Source organism: Grammomys surdaster, unplaced genomic scaffold (genome assembly GCF_004785775.1).
Source record: "Grammomys surdaster isolate TR1022 unplaced genomic scaffold, NIH_TR_1.0 797, whole genome shotgun sequence".
NCBI lineage: Eukaryota > Metazoa > Chordata > Mammalia > Rodentia > Muridae > Grammomys > Grammomys surdaster.
In genome coordinates this window covers 699744-718227 of record NW_021605216.1, presented here as the reverse complement: position 1 = coordinate 718227, position 18484 = coordinate 699744, and the positions used below count along the sequence as shown (strand labels likewise).

Genomic DNA, 18484 nt, shown 5'->3' with positions numbered 1-18484 from the left:
TTTGGGGGTGTTACAAGCATAGCTGGTAGGCAAAGCATGTCTTCCCTTTTCATCACTAATTACACTAATCAACACAGATGTCCCTACATAACGGAGGCCTTTGTTCCTGCTGTGTCAAACATGTTCTGTGACCATATTGTCCTTTCTATGCCAAGTCTAGTGGCGCTGGGAAACCCCAAGCAGATGCTCCCACACAGGTTTTAGCACTAGATGGGCATCTCAGTGCTGTTCCCTTCGGGAAATAACACGGGACACATAGGAGGTTAAAAGCACAGGACAGACTCCCTGCACACAGAGCTGGACATCTAAAAGCCAGGTCTCTTGGTCTGTTTCACAGTCATTATCATAACAGCTAAGAATTAAACCGGTTTCCCTGCTGATGGCTCATGGTGACTATGTCATGTCATGGAAAGTGGGAACTCTGGTGCTCTGGGTTTGAGCCCCATCACTGACACCTCTGTGACCTCAGACTGACTTAACTCTCCCATCCCTCAGTTTCCCTCATCTATAAACAAGCATGTTATCAGCAGGGTGATTATGAGGATTAAATGGTGTAAGCGGTGCATGACACGTATTCAGGACAGTGTCCTGTACACTGTCACATGGAAGGGTCTCCACAGATGATTTACACAGATCAACCTACCAATGACTGACTCACAGTGTCACGAGATTGACTTTACAGGTAAAATCGAGGAGTTGATTACTTGTTCATTGCCATAGCACTGGGAAACAAAAGAGCAGAGATTCATTTATCAGCCTGTTTGCAGCAGTCTTGCGGCCCCAAAACTGGGGTGCCATTACCTTGACCCCCAAGTAGTTATGAGAATTTAAAGTACATTCCACAAGTACTTCCTATTCAAAGGGCTCCCTGTGTGAGCTTCCTTTTAGCTGTTGGTGGCTGATAATTCCACAGTTCCAGAGACAGTAGATATCAGCTCCTTGAGGCAAAACCAGCCGAGGCAGCAACAAGGGTGTGATGAGCACACCTGTAAACATCTGCAATGCTAACCCAACTGGACAGGCAGACCAGGTACAAGACAAGGCCATCCAACCCAGCCATAGTTTGTTACGAGTAGCTCCTCCCTACCTTCCTCTGAGGTTTCCGCGGCTGCTACATGGAGATGGCTCAGCCAGAGCCACCAGTGTGAACTAATGTGAACAGAACACTCGCACTCCATATTCTGTTTCCCCAGCACTTAGCCCAGTGTCTCTCCACACATGCCGAAGTTAGGTGGGATCTCATGTCAGACAGGCATAAACAGATCAGAAGACCTGGGTACAGGGCCTGAGTCTGCCTCTTAGGAGGCCTCAGTGCCCTTGGCTGGGGAGCCACACAGTTTAACCACACACTCCAGATGCCAGCAGATCCTATTCTGTACTGATAGAAAGCACTAGACTTGCCTTTTCTATACAGTTTGTCTCTCGTCTTTTCTTTCTGCCCTGTTTCCTTTCTCTTCTCTTTGAGCCAATGAGGATTTCCTGCCACACTTCCGACCCTGCTACAGAACACCAAAGTGAGCTGGAGAGTCACTGTGATGGCTGTTCTTGGTTGACAACTTAACTACAGGTAGAATCAACTAAAATCTAAAAATGGGGGGGCTGGGGTGGGGTGGGGGCAGCATACCTGTGAGGGATTTTTGTTTAAGTTGAAGTAGGAAGATCCACTTGTAATCCAGATCTCTGAGATGGCAGACACACCTTTAATGTACATCTTTAATCCCGATCTTGAGGTAAGAAGACACACCTTTAAGCTGGGCCACACCTTCTGCAGGAAGCCTATACGAGAGCATGAAAGGAAGCTTTTGCTCTTTGCCTGTTGGCCCTTGACTTGTGAGCAAGTCCATCCTTTCACTGGCATTAGATCTACTTCTTCAAGATGCCAGCAAATACTGAAGAGCAGATGAAACACCCAGCCTTACAGACTGGGCAACTACTAGATTCTCAGACTTTCTGTTCATAGCCAGCCATTGTTGGATTAGCTGGACCACAGCCTGTAAGTCATCCTAATAAACATCCCTACACAGAGAGATTCTCATTCTGTAAGTTCTATTACTCTAGAGAACTCTTACTAACACAGTTATGCTGGATACAGAAGTACATCCAGATTTACTGAAGGCAATATTCACATACTGTTCGACTTCGAGACTTCTCCTTTAATGCACAGCTGAATTATTCAGTGCCACATGAGAGGTAAGCGGGTTTCAGTTGCATGAAAAACTTAAGCCCTTTGGGTTTAAAATCTCAACTGAAATTTCCATGTTCACTATAAGTTACTCAAATGAGACTGTTCATTCTAGCTCGTAAATATGCTTTCAAAAGTTACGTAAGCCAGGCATGGTGATGAATGTCTTTACTCTAGGCAGAAGCAGGTAGACCTCTGAGTTTGAGGCCAGTGTGGTTTACACAGAAAGCTCCAGACCAGCCACAGATAAAATAAATAAATAAATAAATAAATAAATAAATAAATAAATAAATAAATAAGCAAGCATATTTGGGTTAATATTCAGAAAACAAGTGGCAGGGGAACACTCAGCTACAAATGTGACACCTGTACCACACCCTACCCCCCTCAAGGCTCAGAGGACAGCTTCAAAGAGCAGATAGACTGGAGAGCAAGCAGATGGTGGAGGGTTACCGTGAAAGTGTTTTCTAGACATGATAGGAACATTGCACCCATGAGCTTACAGCAGCTGTGGATGCCTGCTGAACCAGTTCAAGTCAGTCAGCATTCCAACATGGATGGGGAGGGCTCATAAGGACCAACTGCTGGCTGAGGAGCTCTCGATGGTGGCTATGGAAGAGCTGAGTCAGTTTCCTCTAGGGTGTGGTCCCTGGCAGGCTGCCATTGCTCCTCTGGATATGTGGACAGGTGGACAGCCCTCATGGGACTCAGTGGGTTATCAAAAACATAAAACAAAAATAACTTTTTAAAGGACATGAGGTTGGGAGGGGATGTTGTGGGGATGCTTTGGGAGAGTTAGAAATGAGGCTTGGAGTGTATAGAATTCAAATGCATTGTTCACACGGATGATATTCTCAAACAATAATGAGAATACTTTTAAGAATACCAATACAGGCACACATCCCCACATGAAGTGCAGTTACTTGACCTGCACCATAGAATCAGCTGGAGCGTGCAGCTGGGCTCAAGGTCTTCCGCAAGGTCAGACTGCTCAGAAATGTGTTCTCTGGCAAGTACAGCCCTGATCTGTAAGTGAAGAACCCATTACTTCTCTTCACCTCAAGCTCAGCGACAAGTGCTGAGAGCACATCTGGATGTCCCATTAACTCCCCAGGAAAATGACCAACACAAAGCACTTAGGGACGTGGGATTCCTTCAGACAACAAAATAACCAGCAAGGCTTCTGAGCAGAGAAACGAGAGACTGGTGTCTGAGGAGTGGACTGCAGCTGGAGTCTTACCAGTGCGCATATTTTCAAAGTTCCCCTCACAGACTGGATGAGGCCTTAACGACTTGTTACTTAAGGGGCTTACCATTCTCAGAATACCCTTGCTTCTCAAACACTTCATTTTTAAGCCTCTTATGAAAATGGACATTAAAGTAAAATATTTTAATTCTAGATATTTCTTAAATACCACACGTTAATTATATTTTATTTTAATGGTTTCAAAGATGAAGGACGGGGCTCCCAAAAGTTACCAGAGCCACTAAAAAATCAAAAAGTTAATGAACATTTTCAAAAAGCCCAGATACCAAAATAGCTTTTAACTGTTGAGAACTGCAGGGCAGGCTTCAGAGTACAGGACGGCAGGTGAGCTCTTCTCAAAGCACAGTAACAGATACATCAAAACTAAGGAACAATGAGGGGAAACGCCTGCGGCTAAATCCTGTGGTAAGTGAACATCTTCACAGGACTCAACAAAACCCCATCACCAAAAGAGCCTCCTCTGGCTCTGGAGTTGGCAGCTGAAGGATGCACCCTGCATGAATGCAGCCTCAGGCAGGGTGTGCACAATGCAGCCTGGAGAGCCGCAGAGCACCTGCAGACATGCAGCTGCATGCCCTTGAGTTGGATTGAGCAGTGGTCTCACTGGGAAAAGAGTCATTTGAAGTCAAAGGGCACTTTGCTGTGGTTCATACACGTGGCTCCATGCCAAACAGCTGGAGGTGAAAGGGCAGACAGTTCTGTCCGACCATCCCACTTAGGGCTAATCTAGTCTCAGTTTTCTAAAAGCCACAGGCTTTATTCTGCAAAGGAGAAAACCCAAACTCCAGGGTACGAAGAATGTTATAAACCCCAGGATACCGAATTGAGGTTTTGATCTCTCCTGTTTAACAACTTTACCACTGGCTACAAATGACATCCATGACAGTCTTTAGTGTTTTCTGACCTTTCTAAGAAAGTCCAGCATTTTTGCCAGAATGTCCCACTGACTTTCCTGGAATACGTTTTGTTTTGTTTTGTTTTGTTTTGTTTTGTTTTGTTTTGTTTTGTTTTACTTATAAGGCTGGGAAGAGAGAGCAGTGTGAGCAGCCGAGCACAGCAGCTACATCGAGAAGCAAGCACCCCTGGGAGTCTGCGCCCTGCCCAGGCTCTCACACTCAGTACTATGTCTCGCTCTGGCTGCAGGGTGTCCCTGAGCAAAGTCAGATTTCTTGGCTATCATGATCTCAGGCAGACTCTTCTCTGCTCCTCAGTGCTCTGTCAGAGGTCTCTGGGCTGATAGCTCACACCTGGGTGACTCTGTCTTGCTCTCGACGAGAGAGATCTGCAGCACGGGCAGGAGGAGCTGGAAGGCATCTTGAATGTAGGAGGCACTGTTTGAGGCCTGGCGGAATTGAGAAGTCACCAAAGAGAAAACGTTACAATCACATAAAGGAGGAAATACTTAACAACAACGAAACAACAGTCCTATGTCTGCGATCCAATGGAAGCCGCAGCTTGTGAAGTAAAGAAAGGACAGGCTTGACTACTGTACTCAAGTTTGACATGGGCAAGACAGACCTAGGACTCAGATAATGCAGCAACACCAAAAGAATACCAGCTCCCCACCCCACCCATCATGGCAGCTTTGACTGTTTCATGACTGAACGGCTACACTCTGTTCCTGCACTAGAGTCGAGACTGACAGATGCTCTCAGGAGGCTCTGAACCACTGCAGCCCCTTCCACAGACTCAATGCCATGACGGAAGCACTGCACACAGGTATGAACAGTACAGACACAGTCTGCTCAGTGTGACAGACATGTGAATGAGAAGCCTCAGAGAATCTTTACACCCAAGTATGTAGATCTGGCTTATATCTGACAGGCTCTCCCTTCACAGAACAACAGCCTAAAATAAAGACATACATTTCCAAGGACAAGAGTGTTTCATATGTGTTTGTAAGAATAGGCCATTCAAAATGGAAACAGGGAGCTCACACCAAGATAGCCTGCCTTTTGTACACTTATCAGTGTCTGGCACTCCTATCAGAACATCAGTGGGGCACTTGATAACACAGTTTCCAGCCAAAGGAGACCTTAGAGATTATCTAGTTACAGCTCCTTGCACTTAAAACAAGTAAGATTGCCAGAAAAGGCATCTCCTACCCAGGACTATGAGGGAGGCCTCCTGGCTGCCAAGTGCTTTCAACTCTGCCAGCCACTAAACCATAGGCTCATGTTTAAAGGCAGTGTAGCTTATCACAAGAGGGAAAACAAAAAACAAACAAACAAACAAAAAAACCCACAAAACAAAAAACAAGCTGGGCAGTGGTGGCACATGCCTTTAAACCCAGCACTTGGGATGCAGAGGCAGGTGGATTTCTGAGTTCCAGGCCAGCCTGGTCTACAGAGTGAGTTCCAGGACAGCCAGGGCTATACAGAGAAACCCTGTCTTGAAAAAAAAGAAAACAAAATAAAAAACAAAAAAACAAAAACAAAGCTTACCACAAGAGGTCTAAGCTACTCAAAGCTGTGTAGCTGGAGGGTTAAGAACATTTCTTTAAAAGTAACTTAAAATAATTTTAAACTCAACAGTCTAACTGGTTCTTTAAAATCTTTTTATTTATGTTTTTATTTAATTGTGTGTGCGCACATGTGGGTGTATACACGCTATAATGCACATGTGGAAGTCAGAGAACAACCATCAGGAGTCCATGTGGATCCTGTGAATCACACCCAGGCTGTCAGACTTGGGAACAAGCACCTTTATCTACCGAGCCATCTCACTGACCCTTACTTCATAATTAAAACCTAACCAACTAGCAATGTATTTCTCTCCTAGCTTTACAGAAGCTCCTCTCACCAGGCCTTCACGGGTCTGAGTTGCTGGAACTCTGACAGCATGGACTCCAGAAACCACTCCACATGGTGGCAATCTGACCAACGACAGCATCCTCTCACTTCTCCCCGGAAACTTTTTCTTTATGTATATTGGTGTTTTGCCTTCATGTATGCAGACATTTATGAGCCACCATGTGGGGGCTGGAAATTAAGCCTAGGGGGAGGCCCTCTGGAAGAGCAGCCACTTAACCACTGAGCCACCTCTCTTCCCACCCCTTCCAGAGACTTATACCTTATGGTGCTACCTCTCACAGACTGACAAGGATATTCGAGCTCCAGTGCCGCTCTGTCAAAACCGAGCAGAACTTTTCCTTGGAAATGGCCACATGCCTTTTTCTGACATCTCTGCATGAGGCCCAGCCTTCTAGGAAGCAGTGTTTGTCTGAATGAGTTTCGGTCTTTCCTGTTTAACAAACAGCTGGTCCCCAGAAGGTGTTTCATTACTGAAAACTGTGCATTAAGCTTCGAGGGGTAGGAAGTGAGTAATGACTCCTACGGCTCCTTCCATGTCACTTTACCTTTTAGCTTTGATACACCCTCTGACTACTGAGCAGGGAATGTACATCCAGTAATCAGCATTTAGTGATGTCTGTATCAGCAGGGCTAAACTGCAATCTGGTTTTTAAAAAGCAAAACTTAAGTATGTAAAAACATTAACACATAATGCCTTAGGAGTCAGAGACAGAAAACCATCACCACTAACCTCCAGAAACACTGCAGTGATTAGTGGATTAAGAACATCAGCCTTCTCTCTGACCTGGAATAAAGGAGAGAGTTTTGTCACAGCACAGCTTAAAAAACAACAACAGGCAGAACAGATTCTCACCTTGAGACACACATGCCATAGAACATCTTGACCAAGGGAGAGCTAAGTGTCATCTCTGGAAGGAAACCTTAAGTGTTGCAAGGTTACTTTTTATACCTTTCTATGCTACCAAATTGAGAATGTACACTGCTTAGTAGTTTGGGGGGTTTTGCTGGTGTTACTGGTGTGTGTGTGTGTGTGTGTGTGTGTGTGTGTGTGTGTGTTCTTGAGGTTCACATGAGTAACGGCAACAGCCCAAGCATGGAGGTCAGAGGACATTTCAGGAGCCAGTTCTCTCCTTCCACCATGCCCTCAACTCAGGCCATCATGCTTGCTCAGCAAGCGCCTTTACCCTGAGTCATTTCACCAACCTGTAGTCATTTAGCAACTTGTTAAAATATCTTCATTCTGTATGATATGAACACAAAATGGAGTTTTATTCAGGCGAAAAGAGAAACGAAGGTATGTCACTAGCAGGAGAGATGGCACTCTCCAGAGTTCAGTAGAACAAGCCAGTCTCACAAAGAAGAACATACATGTTTTCTCTAATAGATGTGGAGTCTAGAGTAACACTTGTCTGTGGTCGTGGAGAGAGAGGTGGGGAGGCAGGAAGGAGCGAGCAGGACTACTTAAGAGAGAGAGGAGAGCAGCCAACACTAGGAGGGACAAGACAGAAAACTGGGGGTGAATCTGTACTCGTGATGATTAGTGCTGTCTTGACAGACTCTAGAGTCATCTGGGACATGGGCCTCTGCGCAGGCTTGTGAGGGACCACTCCCTCGCAGAGGCTCCTGCACTGCTCTGGTGGAGGCGGCAGGCTGAACACCAGCACACATGCATTCACTGCTCTCTGCTCCGACTGCAGACAAGGCCAGCGGCTTCAGGCTCCTGCGGCCCTGACTTCCCCACCATGATGGACTACACCCTATAACGTCCCCCTTAAGCTCCACCTGCTGCAATATTCGATCACAGCTACAGGGAAAGAAACCAAGACAGTGCACTCAGAGAAATTAGAACAATGAAGCAAACATGCAGATAAACTACAGGAAGAAAAGTAATCTTCATTTTAGAAGGGCAGTTGGACACCTGACTACAATACCGGGACAATTCTAAAATAAGCGCACAAACACCTCAACTGTTTTGAAGACAGGCCTTTGAGTTTCTCGAGCAAGGCTTGACAGCCTATAAATTCCATGACCTCCCCACCACATATCGCCACCAACTGGGGACCAAACAATCAAATGCCTGAGTCTATGGAGAGCATTTCTCATGCAAACTACCAGAGTAAAGTGCATGGTACTCAAATACAGACATGAGAAATAAAACCAAGTGTCTATAATCTTATGACTTCTGACAAGAGGACAGAGACTTCAATGGGCAAAGGGTAACCTTTACATGGTGCCTGACCACTTCAAAACTATCATTCCAATCTAACAAAACATACACGTTATCTCATTGATATAAAATGTCTAGAATATGAAAGCTTTCTGGAGAGAGAGAGAACGCACCATCCTTCCTCATAGTAGGAGTGTAGAGAAGGGAATGGGGAGTGCTAGCTAACGTGTGAAGATCTTAGGGGCAGTGATGCAACCTCCTAGATGCCAATCCTAACTGCAACTGTACAGCTCTGTAAATACACTGACAAGCATCAACTTGTACAGAGACAGGCGAACTTTATGGCATGTAAACTATTTCAGACATTGGCTCCACAAGGCAGAATTCTTACCCCAGCTGTGGTCAGGCAGGTGGTGAACTCTTTAGACAGAGAGGCCAGGTCTTTACACAGCATGACTGTCATTCTAGAGAGAAGAAACCATTAGGAGAGTTCCACTCTTCCTTCTCTTTCTATTCATTTAATACACAATGCTTAACAACTGCTACACAGAGACAGATTCCTCCTCGGAATGAAGGACGCATTTAATGGTGTAAATACATCTCTTTCCACTATTTCAGTATGGAATACACAATTCTAGAATACTTAGGAGACAGAGTGACCCAAAGTCTTGCTCTGTATGCCACCTTGGGCTCCTTGGTGATAAGTACCCGCTCCTCCCTGCTACAGACAGTCCCTTACCTGCCTTTTCCTACAAGGGATGCTTCTTGGGTGAATGAGCTCCCTGACTCTGCATTGGAAGCCATGCTTTTTTCTCTCATCGTGACTTCTAAACCAACCACCCTCTCAGGTTCTAGTCTCTGTAGGTCCTCTCCCTTTCCTAGTTCCTTTCCTTCTTGCCCAAGTCCCTCCAGCTCAAGTTGTGAAAACAGTTCCCTGCCCTTGCTCATCTGTCACCTATATTAAGTCTTCCACAACTCGTGTGATAATTCCCTAAGGCTCAAAAACTGCCACAGTCTCCTTATAATGTGTGACTTCTTTACTCCCAATACTTCCATACAATAGTCACTGGTACTACTGGCTGGCTGGTTTGTTTTGTTTGTTAATATTGAGACAGGGCCTTTCTATGTAGCTCTGGCTGTCCTGGAACTCATTATGTAGACCAGATTGGCCTCAAACTTGAAGCTGGCTTAGGCTACATAGCAAGCTCCTCTCCCTTACCCCCATGTTTGTCTGTCTGTGTGTGTCTCTCTCTCACATACACACACACATTCTCTCTCCCCCCCGCCCCCGTCACACACAAGGATGACATCTATTTAGATTTATAAACTACTAGGCTTAGGGCTTAGGCTTATCCTTTCTACTGCAATTATTCACATTTTACTACTTTGAAATATGTTTGTTCAAAATCAGCAAAAATGAAAAAATATGTGTGGGGCTCGGGCAGCCTCCTTTAACTGCCCTAGGTCTACACTTCCTCCATCTGTACTAAACATTTACCTTTTGTGCTGCTGTAAAAATTAGACATGATATCCATGAACCCCTTAGCACAGTGCCTGGCATCCAATGAGCACTGGTGACTAATAACTGTACTTAAGAGCTGAAGAACTTAGCCCCACTTTCTGTTGTTACTTATGCCAAGTTCCACTCCTACCAAGACTAACAATCTGCAAAGACAGTTTTCAGAGAATGAGTCAGCTCATGGAATGGGTAGGTTTACATGTGGACCTGCCCCGCTCAGTAACAATACCCTAAACGGGCAGGTCTCTAACACGTACCTATGCACAACGGGACCAGTGCCTGTTAAAAAGCAACTTTCTAAAAGCTGGGAGGAACAAGAAATCCCTCTCAGCAGGTTCCCTTGAGCGATGCAGGCTGCATCGTACTTACTGGGAGAGAGTCTGGCTCCTCTCTAAAGCTGTCACCTCCTGTCTCTGGCCATGCAGAATCAGTGCTGCTGTTTTGTGGAACAACTCAATTGAGCAGGCAGTGAACTCTGCTAAGCTCCGGATTGCAAATGCATGGATATCCTAGGAGCCAAACAAAGCAAACAGAGTATTATTGCTATTGTTGTTTACCGTTGTAAGTGAAAATGACAGCCCCCTTGCTTCTTACACTAAAGAAAGATTATGATGCTTTCCAAGTAGAAGAGACCAATGGCCACTGTTTAACAGGCCTGCTCTTCTTCCACAGTACAGCACCTTCCACAGCTGGGCTCATAACTACAGCAACCGAGGCCCCTGAACGGCTGGCTGTGATCGTTTAACCAAGTCTAGCCAAAGGACTAAGATAAATGTCTGGAAACTCTGAGTTACAGCCAACTTCCCTCCTTCCTTCCTTCCGTCTCTCCTTCACTTCTTTATTTTTATTCATCCCTCTTCTACATTCGGGAACTAAAATGATATCAACCTGAATCATCATGTTTAAATTATTGATACCAGCATAACAAAATAAAAGGACCTTAGCTCAACTGCACTGTCACCTCTATTTTAGTGTGTCAGTGAGGGGTTGGGGGGAACAATACAATCACCTATATGAGAGTGTATGGGGGGTGTACTCACCTGTTTGCATGTGTGTGAAGGTATGTACTCACCTGTGTGCATGAGTGTAGGGGTATGCACTCATCTGTGGGAGGGTGTGTGTGTGTGTGTGTGCTCACCGGTGTGCATGAGTGTGGGGTGGGGATACACTCATCTGTGTGTGTGTGTGAGGGGGCACACTCACCTGTGTATGAGTGTGGGGAGAGGCACTCACCTGTGTGTGGGGGGGGTATACTCACCTGTGTGTGGGGGATGTACTCGCTGGTGTGTGAGCATAGAGTCCAAAGGCCCATGTCTGATGCCTTCCTCTATCAACCCCCACTTTATCTTTTGTGACAGGGTCTCTCACTAAACTTGGAGCCTACTGTTATGGTTACACTGGGTGGCCAGTGATATCTGGAGGAATTCCTCCTGTCTTCACACCCTACACATTTCTGCACTAGGGTTACAACTATGTGATATCACATTCAGCCTTTTACGTAGATGCTGGGAACCTGAGCTGAGGTCCTAATGCTTGGGCAGCAAACCCTTTACCATTGAGCCATCTGCCAGCCCCTCAATTTCATCCTTCTTTAAAAGAGCTTAGTTGCTTTGGTTACCTCTATTGAATGTTTCTGGGCTTCCTTAGTATTTTTTGCCTCCAACTGTTGTTCTCCTTCTTCTTTCTCTGCTACTGGATTAGCCAGAGATGTCCTGATCCATTCGTAGGCTGTATTTCTTGCCTAAATAAGGATTTAGGCAACAATTAAATGCAGTTCTTACCAGGAACACATCAATACCCTAGAGGACAAGCTCTTCACACAGGAACAGACCATGTAACTTTTCAGTCCTTATCTTATAAAATACAAACCCTACACTGAACCCTGTCCAGTGCTCCTTGTGAACCTCCCCCAGCACTGTCCAGTGCTCCTTGTGAACCTCCCCCCAGTCCTGTCCAGTGCTCCTTGTGAACCTCCCCTCAGTCCTGTCCAGTGCTCCTTGTGAACCTCCCCCAGTCCTGTCCAGTGCTCCTTGTGAACCTCCCCCAGTCCTGTCCAATGGCTCCTTGTGAACCACCCTCCATCCCCGCCCCATCCTGTGGCTTCTCTGAAACTGAGGTTTGCATTAGGAAAAGCTCATGCATCTGGAGCACAGATCAGAGGTTTCACAGGTAGGTCAAGCTGCAGAGCACTGACCAGCACCAAAAGTCCTCCATGCCCCTCATTTAATCAGGCTCACACCAAAGACTTTGGCTCACCATTAACAATCTCAACTGTTTGTAAAATTTCGGGGATTAGTTCTTTTTTTTTTTTAAGATTTATTTATTTTACTTATGAGTACACTGTAGCTGTCTTCAGACACACCAGAAGAGGGCATCAAATCTCATTACGGATGGTTGTGAGCCACCATGTGGTTGCTGGGATTTGAACTCAGGACCTCTGGAAGAGCAGTCAGTGCTCTTAACCACTGAGCCATCTCTCCAGCCCCATGTGTAGCCCAGGCTGGCCTCGAACTTGTGCTCCTCCTGCCTCTGCCTCCTTCAGCAAATCCTACCGGTGTGCGCCACCACTACCGGCCGGGGATTAGTTCTAATGCTTTGCCTTCCCCCCCCACCCCCCGGGGTTGATGTATGTTCATGCACATTTATTCTTCGACTGGTTACAGCAGACCTTACACATGCAGACCACAGTCATCTCTCTGTTCTCATGGCCATGTTGGACAGAAAGCAGAGCTCACACTTAGGGCCTTCTCAGAAGTAGCAAAGTCACATTTCCACTCCTAGATGCCGACAATGTTTCTAAAGGACATTAGTTTCCAAAATCCTAGGCATCTCTCTTGAACTGAGTCTTGCTTCCATTGAGTCTTCTCTGTCTAGGTTCAGCACCTGGTTCCAATGAGTCATTCTCCATCCAGGTTCAGCAAGCCTCACACCTGGAGTCGGTGTTGGACATCATGGGAGCTAGAAAGGGGCCCTGGACGGCAGCAAAGAATAGCTCCACTCCCTAGGAGGATTCAGGGCCAATGATCCTTTCTGCAGTTTATGTTCCACCTGGGATCCCCGCTGGGCAGCTTTCACCAGACTTTTAAACTGTCCCTGTAGCTTCACCTTTTTCCTGAGGCTGAGCTTAGTTCTGTTGAGTGGGACATAAGCATAGGAATCCAGGCAGCCCTTCTTCACATTACCCTTTGCCTTCTTGGCCTTGTGCTCCAGGTGCAGCAGCCTTCTTAGCCACAGGGTGATAATGCTTTGTCTTAATTAGGCTCCCAAAAGCCAGCGCTTCCAGACACTAAGGGTCCCTGCTCCCAGCTGGCTTTGATTGGTAATAAAGAAGTGCGGCACAGCCAATGGTTGGGCAAGGAGACAGAGGCAGGACTTTTAGATTGTGCAGGCAAGGGACTGAGGAAGAAGAATCACCATGGGGGAGGGGCAGATTTAAAGGCCTGCCAACATGTAAGAATCCAGGAAAGTAGCCTTAGGGGCCATCCCCCCAACTGGATCTTGGGTAGCAGAGATAAAATATAGATTTTAAAAGATGTTAACTCAGGAATACCAGAGGGGAGTGTGTGCTAGCTGTGGGAAGGTTTGGAAGTGCCCGACCATTGAGCTAGTTAAAGCATAGTAAATATAAAGGCTGCACATGCACGTCTTTCATTTGTGTACCCAGAGCTCTACCCAGAGCTCACAGCCCACTGGGAGCCAAAGCAGATAACTATTCACCACTACAGTAAAAGTCATAAAAATGGGCTCTATATTTATTCTCATTGTGCCTGCGTGTTTAAAGTGCAGTTCGTGTTTAAAGTGCAGCCAATGTCAGACACACCCTCACTGTCACACGTACTAATTCACTAACTTCATACATAAAGACTGTCGCTCCATAAAAATGCACAAATTTCCTCTCTCCTGATGATGAAACTTTCTCTAGGTTCTCTAGTTTGTTTTGTTTTAAACACAGTCTTCCGATTCTTCGCCCATCTTTATAATTACTGCTCTTCAGTGACTACAAAGATCGGTGTAATCCTGATCTCGTTGGCCTACCTTTATCCTCTGACCCCGCTCACCCTACTGGTGCTTTTGCCTAGCTCACGATTTCTAATCTTAACTTCTTTCTCTGGAAAAATGAAGCACCCCAAATGCCTGCTAGACATACATCTGATATTCTGCAACTACTCCACACGCAGCATGTAAAGGGAATTAAATACTTTGATCTTTCTAGCTCTAATTCACCCCTTTATTAGCCAGACTTTGGAGGTACTGTTCTAAACTAGTGACTCAAACAAACATATGACAGCCATCTTGCATTTTTCCATCAGTCTGATTCTGCACAATTTTCAATCTGCCCCAACCTTCCCTTTCTATTATCATCATGTGCACTCAGAGTAACGTCATGACTGCTCTATTACTGCTGATGTGGTTCATCTTAAAGTTATTTTCATTGTCATAATGCTGTCAGTGATCTGTTGACTATGCAAAGCTGACCATTCCCCTGTGGTGTCTTGAATGAGAATGGATCCCATAGACTCATATATTTGATCCTCAGTCAGTAATTAGTGGAACTGTTTGGGAAGGACTAGGAAATATGGCCTTGCTGGAGGAGGTGTGTCACTGGGGGTGGGCTTTCAAAAGCCCATACTAGGCCCATTGTGTGATTGGTGTGTGTGTGTGTATGTGTGTGTGTGTGCACCACACAGTCCCATGCTGCCTGCCTGCCACCATTGTCCCCATCATGATGGTCATGAACTAACTCTAAAACTGTAAGTAAGTAAGTCCCAATTTAAATGCTTTTTTTTTATCGGTCATGGTGTTTTGTCACAGCCAAAGGACAGTAATTAACAAATCCCTTTTGGTCATGGGTACCCCATATAACTGCTTTTCAATCTCATTTCCCACACTTTGCTCCAACAAGATGACCTGCAATTGCACCTTTTTTCTCCAAGCCCTTCACCTAAAACATCATCTCCACATAATTTCCAAAGACAAGATACCTGAACAACCTTTCTCTGAATTTCCACAATCCCAGAATACCACTTAAACTCAGTGCTTACCAGAAGACACTGAAATCAACTATGTTAGTCTCCTAAGAAGAGTGCACACTAAAGGACAGCAATAGAATGCCCATTTGGCTTGCATACCTTGTCCCTGGCATGTGTGTTTCACAACTGCTTTATCTCCTTTCTTTTTGTAGCATACTGGTTTGGGTTCTAGATTCTTCTGAGTTTATATAGTCTGGATGACTCTTGACTATATATTCTCAAGCACCAATGATTAGCAAATGATTCTGTCAGTTACTAGCTACCAAGTAACATTAATCCCACTGTCCCTACAGCAATTGGTTTGTGGACAAGAACATGATACAATGAGGCCAATGGAATCACAGAGTCTCAGTAAAATTACTAAGAAAGGAAAGCCATCAACATAAAGCCACTAGTGCTCCCTTAAAGCCATGTACAAAAGTGTGCGAAGAACAAAGCCACAGAAAAATAGCGGAGCCCAGAGGTACAGGCTCCTCTCAGAGCCACTCCAGAAGCAACACTACTCCTCTCCAGTCTAGTTTCTTTGACTATTGCATCCTCTCTTTTTACACCACTCAACTTGGGTTGTTATCATTTGTAAAGGAAGAACTCCATTACCTGTGCTAATTGGTTTTTGTCAACTAGACACAAACCTACATATATCTGGGAAGAGGGAATATTAATTGTGAAAATGTTTCCATAAGACTGGCCTGTAGGTAGTGGAGGAACTGTCTTGATTAATGATTGGCATGGGAAAGCCCAGTTCACGTCGGGTGGTACCACCCCTAGGCCATGAATCCAGGTTGCATATATAATAAAGCAGGCTCCGGGGATAGGAGGAATAAGCCAATTAACGATGTTCCTCCAGGATGCCTGAAGTGAATTCCTGCCTCCAGGTTCCTACTGTGTCTTTCCTTAATGATGATCTATAACATGAGAGTTGTAAGAAGAAATAAAGACTTTCTTCCCTGATGATGTTTATCATGGTGACAGAAAATAATTGTCCTTGAATAAAGGCATCCACTCAATTAATTTTATACAAACATAAAGAATGCATTGAGCTGGACAGTAGTGGCACACATCTTAAATCCCAGCACTTGGGAGGCTGTGAGTTCCAGGCCAGTTCTAGGCTACAAGAGTGAGTTCAAAGACAGCCAGGGCTACACAGAGAAACCCTTCTCAAAAAAAAAAAAAAACAAGTCGGGCAGTGGTGGTGCACACCTTTAATCCCAGAACTTGGGAGGCAGAGGCAGGCAGATTTCTGAGTTCGAGAGTTCGAGAGTTCGAGGCCAGCCCAGTCTACAGAGTGAGTTCCAGGACAGCCAGGACTACACAAAGAAACCCTGTCTCGAAAAACCAAAAAAAAAAAAAAATTAATTAATTAAATTTAAAAAAAAAAAAAAGCTGAGCCAGGAAACAGAGAGAACAAATGACCCTGGTCATTCCAACTAGACTACAGTTATGGCACTGGACTTGAGCCTTTGACTTGAGCCTTTAAATGCCCTGAGTAATGCTGTAACCAAGGCCACAACATGAATGAGCTGAAGAAAACCTGACATTCATTTGTTTCAGGGTTCTTTCCTCTTCAGACTAGTTCTACTCCCAAAGAACCTACAGGAACAATTCAATCTAATACTGAAAAAGAAAACCTTCACGTTACTTAAGTAAAAAAAAAATTAAAAAACAAAAACCAAACAGAAGGGGACAGAGAGCTGATTAAATTGGCAAAAAGCCAGACACAGTGATCCATGCCTATAATCCCAGCATTAGTGATTCAGAGACTAGAGGATTCCCCTGGTGTTTAGTATCCAGCTAGGCTACCCAGTGCAGTAAGCCTCAGGTCCAGCAAAAGATCTTATCTCAAAAAATAAACTGGAGAAATGACTGAGAAATGACTGAGGAAGACAACTGACTTCAACCTATGGCCTCCATATGCAGAGGCACAAACACAGCACATGCATAAGTAGCACACACAAAAACAAACAAAGAATTATACCAAGGTGCAGAAACAAGGGTATTCAGAGTCTATTAAGCAAACTGAGATTTATCAAGACCAGAGTAGAGAGTATGAACAAGTTAGAAGACAAATGTTTTAACATTTTCACAGTAAGGACCAGTGTGTGTGAATCAAGAACAGAAGGGCTGGAAATAGAGCTCCATTGGTAGGAGTGCCTAGTATGCAAGAGGCCCTGGGTTCCATCCTTTGCACTACAGAAACCAGGGATAGTAACATGCCCCTTTCCAAGCACTGGGGAGGTGGAGGCAAGGGGATCAAGAGTTCAAGGTCTTCCTCAGCTACAGGGTAAGTTCAAGGTCAACCTGGGCTACATGTGTTAGCATTCTGTCTAAGCTCTGCCCCTCAGCTACCTGGCAACAGCCAGGTATGCCTGACTCACTATAAAAGGGGCTGCTTGCCCCCTCCTCTCTCCCTTGTTCTCTCTTGCTCTTGCCTTCCTGCTCCTGCTCTCTCCCCATTCCCCTCCCCGTCTCCACATGCTCATGGCAGGCCTCTACTTCTCTTTTTTCTTCTCTTCCTCTCCCTTTCTATCTCTTTCTCTCCCTTTCTCTGCCTCTACTACCCTTTTGACTCTCCTCCTCCCCTCCGCCCTGAATAAACTCTAGTCTATACTATACCGTCATGTGGCTGGTCCCTCAGGGGGGAGGGAATGCCTCAGCATGGGCCCGCAGAGACATTCCCTTCCCCCATACCTGACTACACTTCCATAGAACATATCCCATCCTCTTTTTATGTTTTTACAAACACATCAACATGTCTCAAAAGAATCGTAACAGACACTACATTTAAGGAAGAACCCCCAGTACTAGACATACAAAAAATAAAAAGGAAAGAAAGAAAATAAAAATATAAGTGGAAGTAAGAAGACTGTTGTAGGATCTTTACCAGTCTCTTCACAGCAGCTTACCAGCAGCAAAAGGAAATAAATCATAACTCCACAGAGAATTGTACAATACATCACCAGTAAGAAACAGATAAACGTCTCACACCTGCAGATGTGACAAGCTATCACACAGGATTTTGGCCCTAGGAATGTACAGCCTAATAACAGAGAGAAAACCTTAGACAAACCCCCAGTACAGGCAGCAGACAGGGAATGTTTTACTTTTAGAATAGGAGAGGAGAGAGTTGTGTTTTTCAAAAAGATATACAAGATGAAAGACAAGAACTGAGGAACTACTACAGATTAAAGGAATCTAAACTAGACAAGTTAAGCTAGTTCAATCACAGGTTGGCTCCAGGTGAGTAGGGTGGTCTGAAAAACAAAGGATCCCACAGGCTCATGCATTTGAATTCTTAGTCTGAGAAGGGCACTGTTTGAATTAGGTTAGGAGGTGTGGCCTTTTTGAAGAGAGTGTCACTGGAGATGGGTTTTAAGGTTTCAAAAGCCTGTGCTACTGTGCCAGGCCCTGTTTCTTTGCCTGCTGGAAGCAGATCAGGATGTAGCTATTGGCTTCTGCTCCAGCACCATGTGTGTCACCATGATCCCTGCCATGATGATAATGGACTA

The 18484-nt window shown here is 45.1% G+C and overlaps 1 protein-coding gene across 3 annotated transcripts in view; it reads right to left on the bottom strand.

Annotated features, from left to right (window-relative positions):
* Positions 1 to 3557: 3557 nt before the first annotated feature.
* Fam114a2 (family with sequence similarity 114 member A2) overlaps positions 3558 to 18484 on the bottom strand; it is a 35541-nt gene continuing 20614 nt past the window's right edge. For all 3 annotated transcript variants that reach the window (XM_028782521.1, XM_028782523.1, XM_028782522.1), the window contains exons 10-14: positions 11567 to 11689; positions 10318 to 10457; positions 8821 to 8893; positions 6993 to 7046; positions 3558 to 4791 (exon numbers count right to left, since the gene is read on the bottom strand). In XM_028782521.1, coding sequence (XP_028638354.1) covers positions 4657 to 4791; positions 6993 to 7046; positions 8821 to 8893; positions 10318 to 10457; positions 11567 to 11689 — 525 coding nt within the window. In that variant the 3' untranslated portion in view covers positions 3558 to 4656. The remainder of the gene's footprint in view (positions 4792 to 6992; positions 7047 to 8820; positions 8894 to 10317; positions 10458 to 11566; positions 11690 to 18484) is intronic.